Source organism: Vigna unguiculata, chromosome 1 (assembly GCF_037176805.1).
Source record: "Vigna unguiculata cultivar grain cowpea cultivar isolate G323 ecotype 2 chromosome 1, ASM3717680v1, whole genome shotgun sequence".
NCBI lineage: Eukaryota > Viridiplantae > Streptophyta > Magnoliopsida > Fabales > Fabaceae > Vigna > Vigna unguiculata.
Window position 1 is genome coordinate 8,881,976 of NC_140792.1, and position 18,086 is coordinate 8,900,061.

The 18,086-nt window shown below is 34.9% G+C and overlaps 1 protein-coding gene and 1 non-coding gene across 9 annotated transcripts; both read left to right on the forward strand.

Annotated features, from left to right (window-relative positions):
* The first annotated feature begins 682 nt into the window (after positions 1-682).
* LOC114165625 (small nucleolar RNA R71) lies at positions 683-789 on the forward strand. The gene has a single exon (XR_003599743.1). It is a non-coding gene; the product is annotated as a small nucleolar RNA R71 (small nucleolar RNA).
* Positions 790-3,871: 3,082 nt separating this feature from the next.
* Positions 3,872-7,185, forward strand: LOC114180646 (uncharacterized). 8 transcript variants are annotated; one of them, XR_014996511.1, is made up of 5 exons: positions 3,872-4,189; positions 4,824-4,875; positions 5,569-5,756; positions 6,292-6,388; positions 6,953-7,185. XR_014996511.1 is itself a non-coding variant. In XM_028066955.2 (4 exons), exons 1-3 carry the CDS (start codon positions 4,040-4,042, stop codon positions 5,749-5,751), a joined length of 288 nt encoding a protein of 95 aa, XP_027922756.1. In that variant the 5' UTR covers positions 3,872-4,039; the 3' UTR covers positions 5,752-5,756; positions 6,953-7,185. The 8 variants fall into 8 exon arrangements, 1 of the variants encoding a protein (XP_027922756.1); XR_003603704.2 differs by lacking the exon at positions 6,292-6,388 and having other exon boundaries at positions 3,872-4,663; positions 4,824-5,488; XR_003603705.2 differs by lacking the exon at positions 6,292-6,388 and having other exon boundaries at positions 3,872-4,663.
* Positions 7,186-18,086: the final 10,901 nt, after the last annotated feature.

The window sequence follows — 18,086 nt, forward strand, 5'->3', positions numbered from 1 at the left end:
TTGTGTGTTTGTTGTATGTGCGATGATCGTATAACGTGTGTGTTATACGGGAGCAGAGGATATTGCAGATAATCTTGGCATGGAGAGGTTGGGGTGGACTTGGGAGTTTTTACAATATATTTAGTTGTTTTAAATAAGATACTATAAATTATGTAATTTTATTTTATTTCCAAATGTTTTGGAAGTTTTTGACAAAGTGACATTTGAAATTATGTAATTTAAATTAAATTAAAAGTTTTTTTATTAGTTCATTTTCAATTGAAAGTATTAGTTGCATACGCCTGAGGAGTATCCACTAGTGTAGAAGAAGAAGAAGCAACAACCTGTTGTTGCAAAGCTGGGCAAGAGTCTATGAAATGATCACGTATGTACAAAGGCCACAAACTCTTATAGTTGGAGCTCTCTGATTGGAAGCAAGTTGGTTAACTAGTGTTGTAAGAGCATCAATCTTACTCTCCAACTTCTTAGTGTATTCGGCTGTCCTTACATGATGAACTCCTCTAATAATTATGGCATCACTCATTGTGTAAATTGGTGAGAATTGGAAGCCATGTGCTCAATTAGTTGCCTGGCTGCAGTTGGGGTCATGTTACCAAGAGCACCACCACTTGCGGCATCAATCATGTTTCTATCCATGTGGTGCAGGCCTTAATAAAAATATTGTAGAAGGAGATGTTCAAAGATTTGATGGTGAGGGCAGCTTGAACAAAGATTCTTGAACCTCTCCCAGTACTCATAGAGGGTCTCCCCAGATTGTTACTTGATGCCAGAAATTTCCCTCCTTATGGTTGTTGTTCTTGAAGCTGGGAAGAATTTGGCAAGAAACAATCTCTGCAGGTCATCCCAGCTCATGATGGACCTGGGTGCAAGGTAGTACAACCAGTATTTTGCATTGCCCTCCAAGGAATGACGAAAGGCCTTCAAGTAGACATGGTCTTCTTGGACATCTGCGGGTTTCATGGTGGAACACACGACATGAAACTACTGTAAGTGTTTGCACGGATCCTCACCTACAAGGCCATGAAACTTTGGCAATAAGTGTATTAATCCAGTTTTTAAGACATACGGAACCTCATCCTCAGGATATTGAATGCATAAACTGTCATAAGTGAAATCTAATGCAGTGAGCTCACTCATGGTCCTCTGATGAGGTGGAGCAGAGAGAGCCATATTATCAGTATGAAAATCAGAATGATCAGAATAAACAGTATGCTCAGAATGCAAAGAATGCACAGAATGAGAAGTGTCAGGTGTATGAAGAGAATCAGAGGAATCAGGAAAAGTCACATTATAATCAACATGCAAAGATGGATTCCTAAGATGCTCACATCCTCGATGGAATGTCCTATCAATCTCAAGGTCAATGGGTCGTAATTCACTTGGGTTTCCCCTAGTCATGCACCAAAATACATTAATTCTATTGATATTGGCATAACATAGGGTATAACTTACCAAATTCACAACAAACTTAAATTCACAATGTAGATAAATTTAACAGTTATATGAAAATGCAATGATTCCTTGATTCAATTGAAAGTCCACCAATCACAGATTACCAAATTAATTGTTCTATTCGAATTTGCTCTCATGAATCCTAAGTAATCAACTAAGCGAAAATTACCATGGATTCATTGTCATTAAGCACAACAAATTTCAAGCAGTTAACACCCACAGATTGAAGCAAGTTGTGACAGAACTCATAAACATTAAGCATGAATATGAGCCATTAATGTGCACACACGAATTTGAGATTAAGCATGCATAAAAAACGTATTAAGCATTGAACAACTATCAAATGGGTACACAAAGGCTAGGGGAATGGAAGAAAATAATGACTCATCAACTTGTCATACAACCTTGTGAGGTTGATGCCTTAGAGCTCTTTTCTCCATTCTTCCAATGCTAACAATCTTTCTTCACATGCCCTCTTTTGCAATAATGGTAGCATTTGAGATGTTTCTTACTTTGAGATCTATCTTGGGACTGACTCCCACTGGATCCACGTTCTGTTGATCTACCTCTCGTCATCACCAAAGCCTACACTTGCTTTGCACTTTCCACCATATCCTCTTTGTTCTTTCGTCTGGATTCTTCTTCAAGAATAACTCTAGCAACATCCTCAAATTGTAGGAGGTCAGCAACGTTGTAATTTGCAATGTTAACGATGAGTCGATCATACGAATCATGTAAACTTTGTAGTAAAAGTTTCGTACATTCATTTTCAATTATGTTGAAATCTGCCACTGAAAGTTGGGCAAACAATGTATTTAGATTGTTGATGTGGTCTATCACCGATGTGGACTCATTCATTCAAAGTGTATAAAGTTTTCTCTTCAGGAATATTCTTGTGTGAAGTGATTTAGCCTCGTACAGTCTTGTGAGAGTATCCCAAATCTCCTTCTTTGTAGTCTATTCCGCAATGCTGGATAAAACCACATCTATTAATGCTAAGTGCAAATTTGCTATAGCATTGTTATCTATTTCCTTCCATTTTTGATTTGTAATGCTCGCAGGTTTTTCTTCAATTGTCACTAGATAGTTGTCCTTTCTCAAAATTGCCTTCATCTTTAGTTTCCACAATGAGAAATTTTTCCCATTGAACTTCTCTATCTCGTACCGACTTATGCACTTCTCACTATGAATAGTACTATCTACTTGAACAATGGAGGCAGACCGTGAACCAGTGCACCAAGTAATTCCTATGAAAGAGAGGTGGTTCACTAATGAACACGCTTAAGTACCAAGTCTTTCCTAGCCAAAACTTTCCTAGACATGCACTTTGAAAGTTCCACACTTTATCCACTATCACAACACTATTCTAATGACAATAGCAGCAAAATATAATCACATGAACCAACAACTATGATACCACTATTGGGTAATAGAGTACTAGCACAAGTACTCACAAATAAAATAAAAGACGAATATAAAGGAACAAAAATAGAAAATAGGCAATGAATATAATTTATTCAAGGAAAGGAAAAATTGCATACCAAGGAGAAAACAATGACAACCCCTCTCTTGGAAATAGGAAAAATTAATACAAGGAGAACCTTAAAAGAAAAACTAACCTTCTCTCTTTGACAGGAGAAACTAATATTCTCTCTTAATTCTTCTCTCAAGCAATAAAGCAAAAGTAATAAAAAGGAGAGACTTTATGATGATTTCCTAAGGAAACACTAAGCTCCTTTTATAACATGAAAAGTAAGTTCCTACCGATGTGGGACTTCTTTTCTAACATGATCATCACATACACCTCAACACACAAAACAGGGTGAGCTAACCATAGACAAAAGTTATATATATATATATATATATATATATATATATATATATATATATATATATAAGGATTTAACAAAAACTGAAACAACACAAATAATACATATCATTACATCAACCCAAGAAGATATTCAAAGTGGTAATCGCTACCACACTCCGATTTTCCTGTCATCTGTCTCCAACCATTAGAACTCTTTCCTTAGAACCACACTATACCATTTTTCACTTTAGACAACATTCAACTTGTCAACACATATAAAAGTGTTGCCTAAACACGTAAAAGGCAACAATTTTATAACTGTAGTTTAAAAATTACTAAAGACCACACTTTTTCTAAGTGTGGTTTAAAAATTACTAAATACCACATTTTTCTGTATGTGTGATTTTAAAATTATTAAAGACAACATTTTATAAAGTGTTGATTATTTATATCACACTTTTCTAAATGTTGCCTAAGATTAAAAATGAGGTATCATATTTACACATAACACTTAATTAACTTAATTAAATAAAAAAAAATATAAGTTCTTTTATACATACTATACATGTTTTCTTAAAAAGATCTTCCCTCCTTTTCACTTTTAGTAACTTAAAAAAATTGCAATTAAAATTTTAGAACTTCACGCGAATCAGTGAAGATTTTAGAACTCCCTTGGATCTTGAAATTTTTTCTTTCTTCTTCTGATTGACATCAACACAACATCAGCGCCTTTTTCTTCTTCCCTGAAAACATTGGCTCCAGCCTCTACCGTTAATCATGCCACCGGCGTTGATCGCAATTGTCACCACTGCCACCAGACTGGACCCTCGCCGTTGCAATCGTGTAAACCTTAGGAACCATCCTTGCACGTTAGAGCTCGCATCAATAGTTGCTCTACTCAACCACTCCATCTTGCTGCCATTTCCGGTGAGACGCCTGGTTTTGTGGCAAACTCCAATTTGAGTTGCTTGAACTCGGGGTACTTTGCTGGTTCTGTTTGATTAATTGCTATGTGAGATTGATTGAATTATCAAATTTATGATATGTTTTGTATTTGAGCTAGTGCAATGTTGTTGTGGTTCATGTTTATTAGATTAAGTGATTGTAAGTATTTACTCGATTAAGTGATTAAGCGCAACTGCAATCCATTCACGACAAACTCAATAAGAAGCCATCTTATGAGCCTACGGTTTCCAAGAGGGAGAGCGAGGGGGATAGGGATATGGATAGGGATAGGACTAGGGAGAGAGGGATAAGGGACATGGATAGGGAAGCACTTCTCTTCACAAACAGTGTAGGTAAGAGAAGGCGGTAAATGATATAGGAAATGTCAGTGAAGCAAGAAAGGGAAACCATGTTGGGACGAATTCTTCCAACCTAATTGAAGGTTATGACAGTATGGTACGTTCCACTCTGCTGATTCAATTTTTTTTCTTTCTCTGTATTTGTCCTGATGAATATGTTGCTTTCATGTCTAGACACATTTTATAAATTCTCTCTATTATTTGGCTAGATTTTGTTTGTCATGATTCATGGACATCTTTATTGCTATTGTCTACAGTCATCTGCTGAAAGAGTCAAAGCCAAGATGAAGCTTCAGCTCTCTGAAATTGGTAAGCATATAGATCTCCAAGGCATAAATCATCCATACTTAAATACATTTTCACCATATGTTTTGAAGTGAACTATTTTTCTTGACGTATCGAACAATGATGTTTGGTGCACTAATCTTGAATGTTCTGAAAATCTTTCCTGTAGTCAACTAGTTTGAGAATGAAATGATTATGTTCACATTACATGGAAAACTTGGTTTTTGGCACAAATATTGGCCATGCCTTCTCTAGTCTTCTTGTAGTATACGATTATTTGATGTTAGAAACTACTAGTTAAGGTTGCTACTATCTAGTCATATATATGAAAAGAGCTAGTTATAACAAACCAAAATTTTAATGTTTCACCTTTGAAGTAACATTGATGTACTAAATTATTAATTACCTGCAATTCCTTTTTCTTTCTCGATGTAACAACAATTCTGGTTTAAATGGATGAAATTTTTTGTTGGGATGAGTAGTTTAATTTGAAGGGCGTACTGGTAAATTTTGCATGGGTACTAAGATGACTTGATAAAGAAATATTGCTACTCTTCAAGCTTATGTTCAAAAGTTGGAAAGTAGTCATTTAAAGCTGACCTAACTAGATCAAGAGCTTCAGCGAGCTGGGCAGTAGGTAGGGTGCAATTATTCTTTGGAAGCTGACCTATGCTCATATTCAATTTAAACTCAAATATCTAGTTTCTTATCCTTCAGGTATGTTTGTCCTTGTCATACATAATTGTAAAAAAATTGGAGGGAACTTTGGCTTGCTTTTTGTATTGGTTCTGTTTTTAACTGCACCATTTTCAAGATGGAGAAGGATTTAAGGCAGCATGGTATAAAGCCAAAGTAATAAGTGTGAAGGATGGTAAAGCTCTACAATTTTCCTGTAGATGATGAAGGTTAGTTTTCTAGAAGAAAATACCTTAATTACTTGACATGGGAGACAAACTATGCGAGTTTCTTTTTCAACTTTTTTACTACTTGCAAGAGCTAGTGGACCTTGATATTTTGCTAATGTCAAACATAGGTTTAATACATAAGTTATCAATTTAGGTTGGAAAATTGAGAAAAATTTGTTTAACATGTCCATGCCCTTTCAAGGAATGGATTTCACTTGAAGGTGAAAAAGAGACAAGGAAACTACGATAAATTATACTTGGTCTCTTAAGGATAGGGTTGATGAAAGGATTTTACACTTTCTAGTGCTTTAAAGGTTTAGTTGTTTGACACTAATCAATAGAAGTGATTTACGGTTTAATAAATTGCCACTAATCAACAAAATTAAAGGAAGCCATTTAGTTCCTATAACCTTTTCAATATAAATGAAACAATAGATTTTTTTTAACAAATAATTCTTTCAACCACTGATAGTTTTTTATATATGTTTGATTGTTGAGACCGTAAAGTTTCTTTATTTTTTTTATTATAATTAAGATATGATCAAGACATTTTTCAAAAGAACATGGATTTAATTCAGGGTTGGACCATTAAGACATTGGAACAAGGTTTCCTGCCATTTAGTAACTTAAAGGTAGTAATTTAAAGTTATGCCTATTATCTTCAATGATTAATATCCAATTTGAGATTGCAACAATTTTGTTAAAAAGGTTACCCAGAGATAAGACAAGAACACCTGAAAAGTTTGTAAGGAAGCATGGAAAAATATTAAATCATATTTAATTGGTCCTGTCTAATCATTTAATATGCAGGGCTATATTGATGACTTGTAATTTTAGTAGAATATTTTTCTTCTCAATGATTAAACAAACAACTTCATTGTGTTATTGTTATTGATATATCTTTTTGTATATAGTTTCATGTCTTCAAAGGGATATAAATCAATAGGTTATAAATTAGTATCTTGAAATGTGATGCTTACAATTAAAATTCAATTTTTTATCTATAAATTTTTTATATTTTTATAATAGATAAATCTAATGGATTTACTTATAAATAAACCAAATGAATGATGAATAAATAGAATGAATTTAATTTGATTTATAAAATTGAATTATTATTGTTGTTGTTATTATTATTATTAAATTATTAAATTATTGTAGTTTGCTTACACCATGTATCGACTATGTGGGAGCAGGTTATGTTGATCATCCATAAGCAACTTTAGCAGCTTTGGTTACAAGTAGGAGAAAGTTACTCATATACAAGGACTCAACATCATTTCTTTTAATTATTTATTGTAAAAGATCATGTTAGGATTATCAATATTTTTAATTTTAATAACTTTATATGTAGTATAAATAATCATATGTTGTATTACATTATTAAGATTGTATTTGAAAATCTATGTTTGAAAATTGTGATTATTAAGCATGTTTTGTTATGTGAGTAGGAAAACATTTAATTATGAAATTAAAAAAAAAAAAAGTGTTAGTTGCATTAGTGTATAATTAATATGTGACGTCAATCAATAAGAGATAAAATAATATAAGAATTTTCTAAATGCATAATTGTAGTTTTAAAAGTATTGATCTAAATGAATATTTATATTCTAAACCAATTTAAAAATTTTGCTAAAAATGTTATAATATCTAATATTTAATTTTTGGTCATATTAGAAAAGTGTTATATGCAAGTTAGGAACCATTTAAAAAATTGTTGTTTATATAATAAGCAACAGTTAAGATGTGTTGTTTATAAATAAAAAGTAACATTTTGAAATGTGTTGTCTATAAATAATAAGCAACATTTAAATAGTGTTGTTTATATACAATAAGCAACATTTAAAATATGTGGCTTATTTTAACTCTATAAGACAACATTTTTATAAATTGTGTGGCTTTTAGTACAAAAATTGTTGCCTATAACCTAAGCCCACACGCATATCCTCCACACTTAGAAAATTGTTGCCAAAGTGTTGCCTAAAGTTTAGGCCACACTTTTTTAACTTCTGACCACACTTTTTAGATGTTGTGTAAAGAGAAAAATTGTGTAGTGCCATATGGTTTGTGTCGTCTTGTCTCCCCTATTCCTCAAGGACTTACGAGTAAAAACTTTGGTGAATCGCTCACTAGGCACTATACTCAGCAATGAGTCGGAACTAAGGGTGAAACATCTTTGGTTCTCTAGGTATTATGGAAAAACCTTACCCGAGTGGTTCCATCTTTTCCACGAGATAGAGGTCGTTTCCCAATTGATACGTATAAGTAAAAATAACCCATCCTAACCCTTCATGGATAAAGCCCAACGCATCTGGATTCATGTAGCTCCCAAAATGCAACCAACGCGAAATATCAACGTGATTCAACATGTCCAAAAGAGGAACCCGTCAACTTCGATTAAACCACTACAGACCATGGGTTTCTCTCATCTTCACAGGTTGACCTTCTGACTTAACCCAAGCCACCCAACATTTTCGTTGAGTGCCAGTCCACTAGAAAGAGAACGAAATACATGCCTATAACACATAGATGTATGCAATTGGGTACTTAAATTCATGAAACCTAATGCTCAGTATGAAACACGTAAAAACTGCCATAACGTAAGCTATATGGTACCATGCATTTATGGATACTTAGGGTTTAGGGTTTGAAAAGTAAAGAAGAAAGAGAGTAATTTTACATGCATGTGGGCCAAGCTTTTCTATCCAGATAAAACATGTAATAGAAATTTAGGAGTCCAAAACTTCAACCTGGCCCCACTCTACTTAACATTCACAAGACCCATTTCAAAGACACAATGAAAACCACTCACTCCACCATGTCTCATATCTCTCACATAACCCAAAAAATGAACAACCAAAAACACAAAATTACAATGCATGAGACTCTCTTCCAACAGGGACTTGGCATGTAACATAGGATAATAACAGAGTGGCTACACACAAAATAGAAAAACTAGAATATTATTGTCCTATCAATGTTATAGGTATTCTACTATTAAAAAGCAAAGTAATAAAATAGCAAAAGAGAAACCAAAACAAAACATTCCTCCTTTGCTAAACTCTTAATATCTCTCCTACATGAACCATAAAGTGACCCACGAGAAACCACATGAGATCCACACCCTCAAACCCCATCAAGCATGGTTGTCCCATCCAAAAGTTACAATATTATCAATTAAAATAAGGCAAAAGGCTATAGCAACACAAGCATGGTCGCATCATAACAGTAGCAAACTCTCAATGCAAGCCATGGATTTCCACAAGGCAATTTAACCATGAGAGAAAAATATGTTATCCTATTGCAACCCAAATGTTGCCTGCTTACGTGAATAAAACCCTAGTTACAACATATACCATAGATATTTTGCATAGAAAAGACACTAAAGCATTAGCCCAAGCAAAACGAAAAGCATGTAATCAATAACGATGGTAAGGTCACTATAACACCCCAATTTTGGGATGTCACGAAAAGTTAAAAAATAAACACGTTTGGCGAAAAAGGATTATCATTGGAAATGTACTAATAAAAAAACTTATATTTTTATTTAAATTACATAGTTTAAAACGCCACTTTGTCAAAAAAATTCAAATAACAATTTCGAACAAAAGTAAATTACGTAGTTTTTAGTATCTGATTTAAAATAACTAAATAAATTATAAAAACTCCTGACTTCACCCCAGCCTCTCGTCCATCTACTCCATCCCAAGATTATTTGCAATATCATTTGCTCCCTATAACACAGACGTTATATGATCATCGCACATACAACAAACACACAAACAAACAAATAGGGATAAGCTAACCATAAACAATGATATATAAAAGAATTTCATAAATAAACATGACAAATAATACTCAACATCTCATTCAAGTAACACTTAAGCATTATAATCACAATCAATTCTTGGTTTGAACACACAAACCCCAAAATCCAAATACTCATACTAAACTAAACATAGTATCACATTCATCTAATCTTTAAACATCATGATCATGATCAAGTTTTGGTTTTCTGCGACCTCTTAGCCCACAACAACATTTGTTGGTATCACGCAGCGGAATGTTTAGCGCTTGGACAAAAACCAAGAGGAGGGTGAATTGGTTTTTAGTATTAAAATTAATACTTTAAAATTTTTCCAAAATTTTACCTATTAATTTAAATATCAATTCCTTTAAAAGCAATAGTAGATAAAATATAGAGATAGAGAAGAAGATTGAACACAAGTATTTATAGTGGTTTAGATCACAAGATCCTACGTCCAGTTGTTAATCTCTTCAAATAAAGAGATTAACTCAATCACTAACAAATATCATATTACAATCAGATAACAAAAGAATAGGGAAAGAAAACACCTCTCTTGAAGACACAAGAGATTAACACTTTTCTCTGAATCACACAAAGAATCTTGACCTTAGCTTTCCTGGCAACAACAGCAACACTCAATCTCCTAGAAAACCATCTCAAGAAAAGTTATCACTCTACCCATACTAGGTTTTTCAAAGCTCTTTTGAGAACACTTAGAGAAATCTCTTTGCGGTCACAGCACTAGCACTCTAGCTTCTCAAAAAGGTTAGTTCAAAGTAACTTTGTTGTTCCTTAAATAGGGATTTCAAAAATTAGGTCAAAAACTAAACAGTCATGTTCAAACTAACAGAGATAATATACTATCACTAGTGATAATAGATTATTCTAGTGTGTTTTCTAAAAACAAAACTTTGAGCAGATAACCGATTATCAAAGGTGATAATCGATTATTCTAATGTTTTTCTGAAAAATTGAACTCAATTCAGGATAATCGATTATCCTAAGTGATAATCGATTATCACATTGGTTTTTTCAGAAATACCATAATTTCGATCTTGTTGTTTATTCTAAATTATTCTAAGTACTGTCAAAACAATTTACAAGATAACTTCAAACATAAAAACACGTGTTCTTCATATTGACTTCCAAATGGCTCTTAGGTTTCTTTTATCATCATCAAAATCTTGCTTCAACACAGGCGAGAGGGTATAACACTTTCCCCTCGTAACGAGCCGAAATAAGGTGAAAGATTTATCCCCTCCCCAGTGCTTCACACAGGCGAGAGGGTATAACACTCGAACTAATCCTCTACCACTGCTTCACACAAGCGAAGAGGACCAATTTTCACTGCTTCACATAGGCGAAAGAGTCACCATTGGGTTCCTAGGTACGGAAAACCTCACACAACACATAATTCCACCAAGAGCTTTCAACAAGGCAAAACACTCCCAACATGTAACACATGAGATTTCCAGCAAAATATACACCATCACATCATGCATGGAAAATAAAGTTCCATAACATAAACCCATCAACTTATCAAATAATAAAAATAAAGTTCCATAACATAAACCCATCAACTTATAAAATAACACATTTATACAACGAACCCAACGAATGACATTCATTCAAACATAGTATAACATCACACTCAAGTAATTATCCTCAAACCACCACTTAAACTCCATACCACGCAATCCATAAAACCAAGAAGGATCACCAATCACATAACCCATTTATTCACATCACTTCCCCACCATAAATTTAAAACCACGCGCCCTTTAGGCTCTCACTATCCTCACGTAAATCTCTCTCTCACAAAGCAACATAACCTTATATATTAATGTGGTCCGGAATCTTTACCAAAAGAATGAACATGTTGTACCAAAAGAATGATAAGAAACCACATGCTAAAAGCTCCATGCATGCATACCCTGGGTCCCATTTCAACTTAATAAAACTACACACATGTTATGCCCCCTCACATCAACACTAATATAGATTAACCTAAAATGGAAAGAAATTGCATACTAGACCTTACATGTGGGCCCCACGAATATGTGAAGTAGAACAATTAAAAAACAAAACCCTACCTTTCACCAACCAAGACTACAGCAACGTGATTTTAAGAAAATTTCTCACCAAGGTCCCACCTTACATGTCTTTTATCTCAACTAAATACCACCTCCCACTCATGCACCAACAAAACGTGATATGCATCAAGAATAATTGAAAGGGCTAAAAGCTAAGGAAAGAGAATATGACTTTATGTGTGGGTCCATGCCTTCTTCCAAGCAACTAATATGTGGTAAAAAGAGAGAAAACTGCAGAAAGAAGTGAAATAGAAAGTAAAAAACCCAACCCCATACTACTTCACGTCATAATAAGAAGCCTCAAACCCTTAAATGTTTGGCTGCTAATGGAGAGAGAAAAGCAATGTAGTAAGAAACAATAATATAATAATGAAATACCAAAGTACAAACATCCCATCAAACTAAAATTGGTTTTGAACACCCAAAACTTTATGTGTTGCACCTTCACCTATCTGAAAGCAACGGTAATTTCATGGGAAAGAGAAAGACCAATTCAATGTCTAGGTTGCACCTAAATTAAAGAATTCCAACGTGAACAATCCCATGCAAAAGTAACTTGCACCCTTAAACCACTAATAGTATGGACGTGAAATTGGACCACTCTCTCACTGTCAAGACTCAAGGAGAAAAAGAAACCAACTAATCCACGTAATTCACGCTCCTCACACAGCAAACCTAAACTCATATGATTCATGCACTTAACCTCTAACGTAAGGTTTGAAACCCAAAAGGACCACTAAACTAGCCAAAATTCTCAAAACCCTAACGTAGCACCTATGCTCACTTCTAATGACCCTTAGTTCCTTCCATTATTCATGCATGCACCGAACACACCCCACTACACAAATTTATGAGAGTTTTGAAAAGAGAACAAATATCATGCACCAATAGAAACAGAGTCACCCCTATGAAGTTGTAGACCCGCATGTACGCGAACACCATGCAGCCAAAAGGAACCCACAAAACTCACACGAATTGGAACCCAAATGGCAGCACCCATACATCCAACCCAAAACCAGCAACACAAAAAGTTCTGCACCAACCTGCATCAGCATGGAACAACCACGAATTCCTCGCACTCACCATGAAACTACCACGAACCACGACTCCGAACCAATACGCGCAGCCACCACCATGTTCTGAGTCCATCCCATGGTTCCACTCCAAAAGATGCAGCCATGCGAGAAAATAGTAGGGTCCCAAATCCACTATCGCAGCACCTATTGTAACGAACCCATCATACACCCTTAATCGCACCTTGGAAACCACAATCCCCATTTGAAACAAATATGCCCCAATACATGTAGTAACCTGGTTTCTCATCCTTCTATGACTACACATTAACCTCACGTTTTATATTGATCAGATCCAAGAAGAAACCTGCACCTCACGCTCCTTGGTTTATGTACTCCACAACCAAAGAAAATGTAGCAATTACAAAAATACAAGAAATCTTCAAACATCGTAAACTTACGTCATACAAGAGCAACCAAAAACCATATGTCAAACCACAACAGCGAAAGTAAAGTCAACTTCAAACAACATAGAAAACAAAGTTAACTTCCCCTACCTCTTTCACTTTGCCTTTCTCCCGTAGCCTTCAACTCTCAATTTCTCTACTCTTGTTTCTCTCCTCAATGCTTCTTTCTAAAACCCTAACTTTCAACCTATAAACCCCCTCTCACTCACAATCTTTCTGTTAATATTCTCCAATTAAATTTTTTTTTTGGACCGTTGTATTATTTATAAATAACAATCCAAAAAGATAGAAAGATTAGAAGATAAAAATGATGCAGCGTGAATAAAATTCTGATGCAGTGTAATGTTAAATAATAATCTAATGCAACATCATGTTATACCGGCAATGGAAATAAGCATTACACCATGTGACCACTTAATCTAAAGGAAGAGAGAGAAAACTACTTGAAATATAGTGGGCCCCACCACTTAAATAAGAAAGAAAAATAAACAAAACGAAACTTCCAAAATTTAGTCAAGGATCAAACCCATGCACTGTTAGTTGGACACCTACACTCCAACCACTAATCCATATAATTTTCTCATGAAATATTGCGCTGTTAAAGACTGAATTGCGTAAGTAAGAGAATCTTTATTAACAGCACAACTCATCTTCCGCACCAGTAGTCAGTCTTCCAGGGAACCAGAAAAAGCCCCTACCTTGGAGTTTCTAAAAAACAAAATACAACGACCATTTAGCTAAAGACACTTATATTCCATATTTAATATTTCCATAAAATAATTAAAATAAATAAACAACACTTAATTTAAATCATTCAATTAATTATTCCATTATATATCAAAATTAAATAAAATACTTAATCTAAATAAATCCACAATCTCAAACAAGCCATCAATTCTTTTTCTATGTGTTTCCCTTTTTTTCTATTTTTTCTCCGATCTTACAGTCACAACACTCAAAGAAGATCCCACCACACATAAACCACACTCTTCATCGTTTTATAATCATATGCAAGTTCCCCCAACAATTTCTTTCTAAGCTTTCGTCTCTCACTCTCTTTGCGTCTCTCTTTGAGTCCTCTACCCTGGTCGTTTGCTTGCTTCCCCTCCTTACTCTTTAACTCCTAAGGAAAACAAAAAATATATAATGAAAGTTGCAACAACTGCACATGACCCAAAATAAGGAAACTAGGAAGATCTTCTCTAACAACTGCATTGGTCCAGCGTCCACAGTTAGATCTTCTTTGACTTGAATGTCGTCCACCTCTAACACATGTACTGGATCTAGAACATACTTCCTCAACTGAGATACATGAAACACAATATGCAAGTTTGCCAACTAAGGTGGTAACACAATCTCGTAAGCTACTAGTCCAATCTTCTTGAGGATTTGGTATGGTCCAAGAAACTTTGGCACAAATTCTTTGATCGGATAGCCCTTCCTACCCCCATCGTCAGCAGCACTTTCAAAAACACATGATCTCCTACCTCGAACTCCAATGGTCTTTTTGTCTTATCGGCATAAGATTTTTGCCTACTCTAAGTTTCCCTCATTAGTTTCTGAATCAACCTTACTTTTTTCGTAGTCTATTGTAACAACTCAAGGCCTACTACCACTGCTTCCTTGTCTTGATACCAACACAACGGTGTTCGACATCTTCTTCCATACAAAGTTTCATAAGGTGTCGTCCTGATACTAGAATGATAACTATTATTGTACGTGAATTCCATCAATGGCAAAACATCACTCAAACTCCCAAGATGATCTAACGCGCATGCTCTCAACTTATCCTCCAAAGACTAAATAATCCTTTTTTACTTCCCATCGGTCTGAGAATGGTATGCTGAATTCATCCTTAGTTATGTACCCAAAGGTATTTGTAATGTTTGTTAAAACCTCGAGGTGAAACATGGATCTTGATTTGAAACAATGCTTGTCGGTACTCTATAGAAGTCTCACTACCTCAAGGATATACAACGTTGCTAACTTATCAAATGAAATCCTCTGATGAATTGATAGAAAAAGAGGACTCATCGTTGTAACACCCCAATTTTGGGACGTCACAGAACGTTAGAAAATTTTCGCATTTAGCGAAAAAAGAATTATCATTGAAAATGTACTAATAAAAAACTTATATTCTAATTTAAATTACATAGTTCAAACCATCACTTTGTCAAAAACTTCTAATAACATTTGCGATCAAAAGAAAATTACATAATTTTTAGTATCGGATTTAAACAAGTAAATATATTATAAAAACTCCTGAGTCCGCCTCAACCTCTCGTCAATCTACTTCTTGTCAAGATTATCTGTAATATCATCTGCTTCCGTATAACACACATGTTATACGATCATCGCACATACAACAAACACACAAACAAACAAATAGGGGTAAGCTAACCATAAACAATGATATTCATAAAAGAAATTCATAAATAAAACATGTCCAATAATACCCAATGTCGCAATGAGGGTTTTCGGATTTTTCACGTTTTTGCCTAGTTTTACCGTTTTTATGCACATTTGACAGCTCCCAATAAGGGTTTTACGTTTTGAATTTGTTTCTAGCTTGGGCAGCTCATTTGGTGGATTTTATTGACTTGGAATAAGACCCATTCATGGGGTTTTCAAATTTATATATCACAACACCGTTTTACATTCCATTGAAGCTTTGATTTGCGTTTCAAGAATTCATAAGTTAGAATTTTTGATTTTTGATGTTTTGTTTCATATTTGAAGTGCTTGATTGTTCCATTTTCCATGTCTAGCTAAATTCGTGTATTGACTCCTTGATGAAAAATGCAATGAAGCTTTGAGGTTGTGCTTGCTTTGTGAAATCTGCCATGTATCTCTGTTCTGAATTCGGGAATGCATGTGATGAATCTGTTTGTGCTTAATTTACATAGTAATTGCATGTGTTTTGGTTAAGTTATTTTCATGCTTAATGTATGTAGCTTGGCTGTCACAAATTTAAGGATGTGTGCATTGCCTAAGTGCACAATGAAGCTTGATTGTAACTTTCACTTAGTGAGTTCTTATCTAGTGGATTGAGAGAATGCAGAGGTGTTAATTTGGTGGCCTATGATAAGTGAAATTGTGTTTGAATCAAGGATGTCAATACGTTTTTAATCACTGTCGCATTTAATTTAATCTATTAATTAACATAATGAATCTTCCAACCCCCCCTTTATTTTATTGTGTTGTGTTTGAATCTGGAAATTGAAGCTTTGAACGAGAACATTGGTCGTTGGGAGACGACTTGGTTCACTTTCATATACTGCATTTTATCTGTTTTAATTTGGTGGGGTACGGCCTCTATCAAATTTGGCGCCATTGCCCGGGACCAATAGTTTTGTGCAAAGTAAAATTTTCAGTGTGTTTGTGTTTGTGAGTTGGTGTTTTGGTGTGTTTATAGTTCAAGTGTGGTTGAATTGGTATATGTTGATTGTGGTAGTGTTTCTGTGTGTTTTCGTGTAGTGTGCGTGTTATCTGTGTAGTAGAGTGAATAGTGTCGCGGCGCGCATGAATAGTGTGAATTCTAGTGTAGTGAATAGTGTTGAATAGTGTTTGATTCTGCATTTATCTTGTGGATTTTTGTTCTGGTAGCTATGGTGCTTATTTTGACTTGAAATTTTTTCCCCCACTTCTAGGATATTGAACTTGATGGGAAAAGTAGTTGGAGCAATTGGCATGGTCTGATTTGAGAGATTCAAAAAAAAATTGACTGATTTTTAGTCAAACTTCAGAGAACCATAACTTTTGCTCTGGTTATCAGAATCACTATTATTTTATATGCATTTGGGGTGGAATTTAATTTCCTACCTTTTGGTAACCCGCTTTGCTGGTTTGCAAACTCAGATTCTCCATAAAATGCCATTTTCTATATTTCAGCAATGTTTTTTGTGATTTTTCTTCATTCTTTCCACTTTTGAAAAAATTTTAAAAATACTTGCATCTGATTTTTTTTTTGGAACTGTTTGAGCACTCAAAGGACAATCCTACCGATTTTCAAGTCATTTGGAGTTCGTTTGAGTATACTTGTAGTTATACCCTATGTTATGCCAATATCACTAGAATTAATGTATTTTGGTGCATGACTAGGGGAAACCCAAGTGCATTATGACCCATTAACCCTGAGATTGATAGGACATTCCACAAAGGACGTAGGCATCTTAGGAATCCATCTTTGCATGCTGAATATTTAGTGACTTTTCTTGACTCTTCTGATTCTCATCATACTCCTGACACTCTTCATTCTTTCCATTTTGAGTATATTGTTTATTCTAAACATTCTGATTTTCATACTGATAACATGGCTCAACCTCCTCCACCTCATGAGAGGATCATGAGTGAGCTCACTGCACCAGAGTTCACTTATGACAGTTTATGCATTCAATACCCTTAGGAGGAAGTTCCATATGTGTTAAAAACTGGATTAATACACTTGTTGCGAAAGTTTCATGGCCTTGCAGGTGAGGACCCGTGCAAACACTTGAAGCAATTTCATGTTGTCCTTTCCACCATGAAGCCTGCAGATGTCTAGGAGGACCATGTATACTTGAAGGTCTTTCCTCATTCCTTGGAAGGCAATGCAAAAGACTGGTTGTACTACCTTGCACCCAGGTCCATCACGAGCTGGGATGATCTGAAGAGATTATTCCTTGCCAAATTCTTCCCAGCTTCAAGGACAACAGCCATAACGAAATTCTTGGCATCAAGCAACAATCTAGGGAGACCCTCTATGAGTATTGGGAGATGTTCAAGAATCTTTGTTCAAGCTGCCCCCACCATCAAATCTCTGAACATCTCCTTCTACAGTATTTTTATGCAGGCCTGTACCACATGGATAGAAACATGATTGATGCCGCAAGTGGTAGTGCTCTTGGTAACATCATCCAGCTGCAGCTAGGCAACTAATTGAGAACATGGCTTCCAATTCTCAACAATGT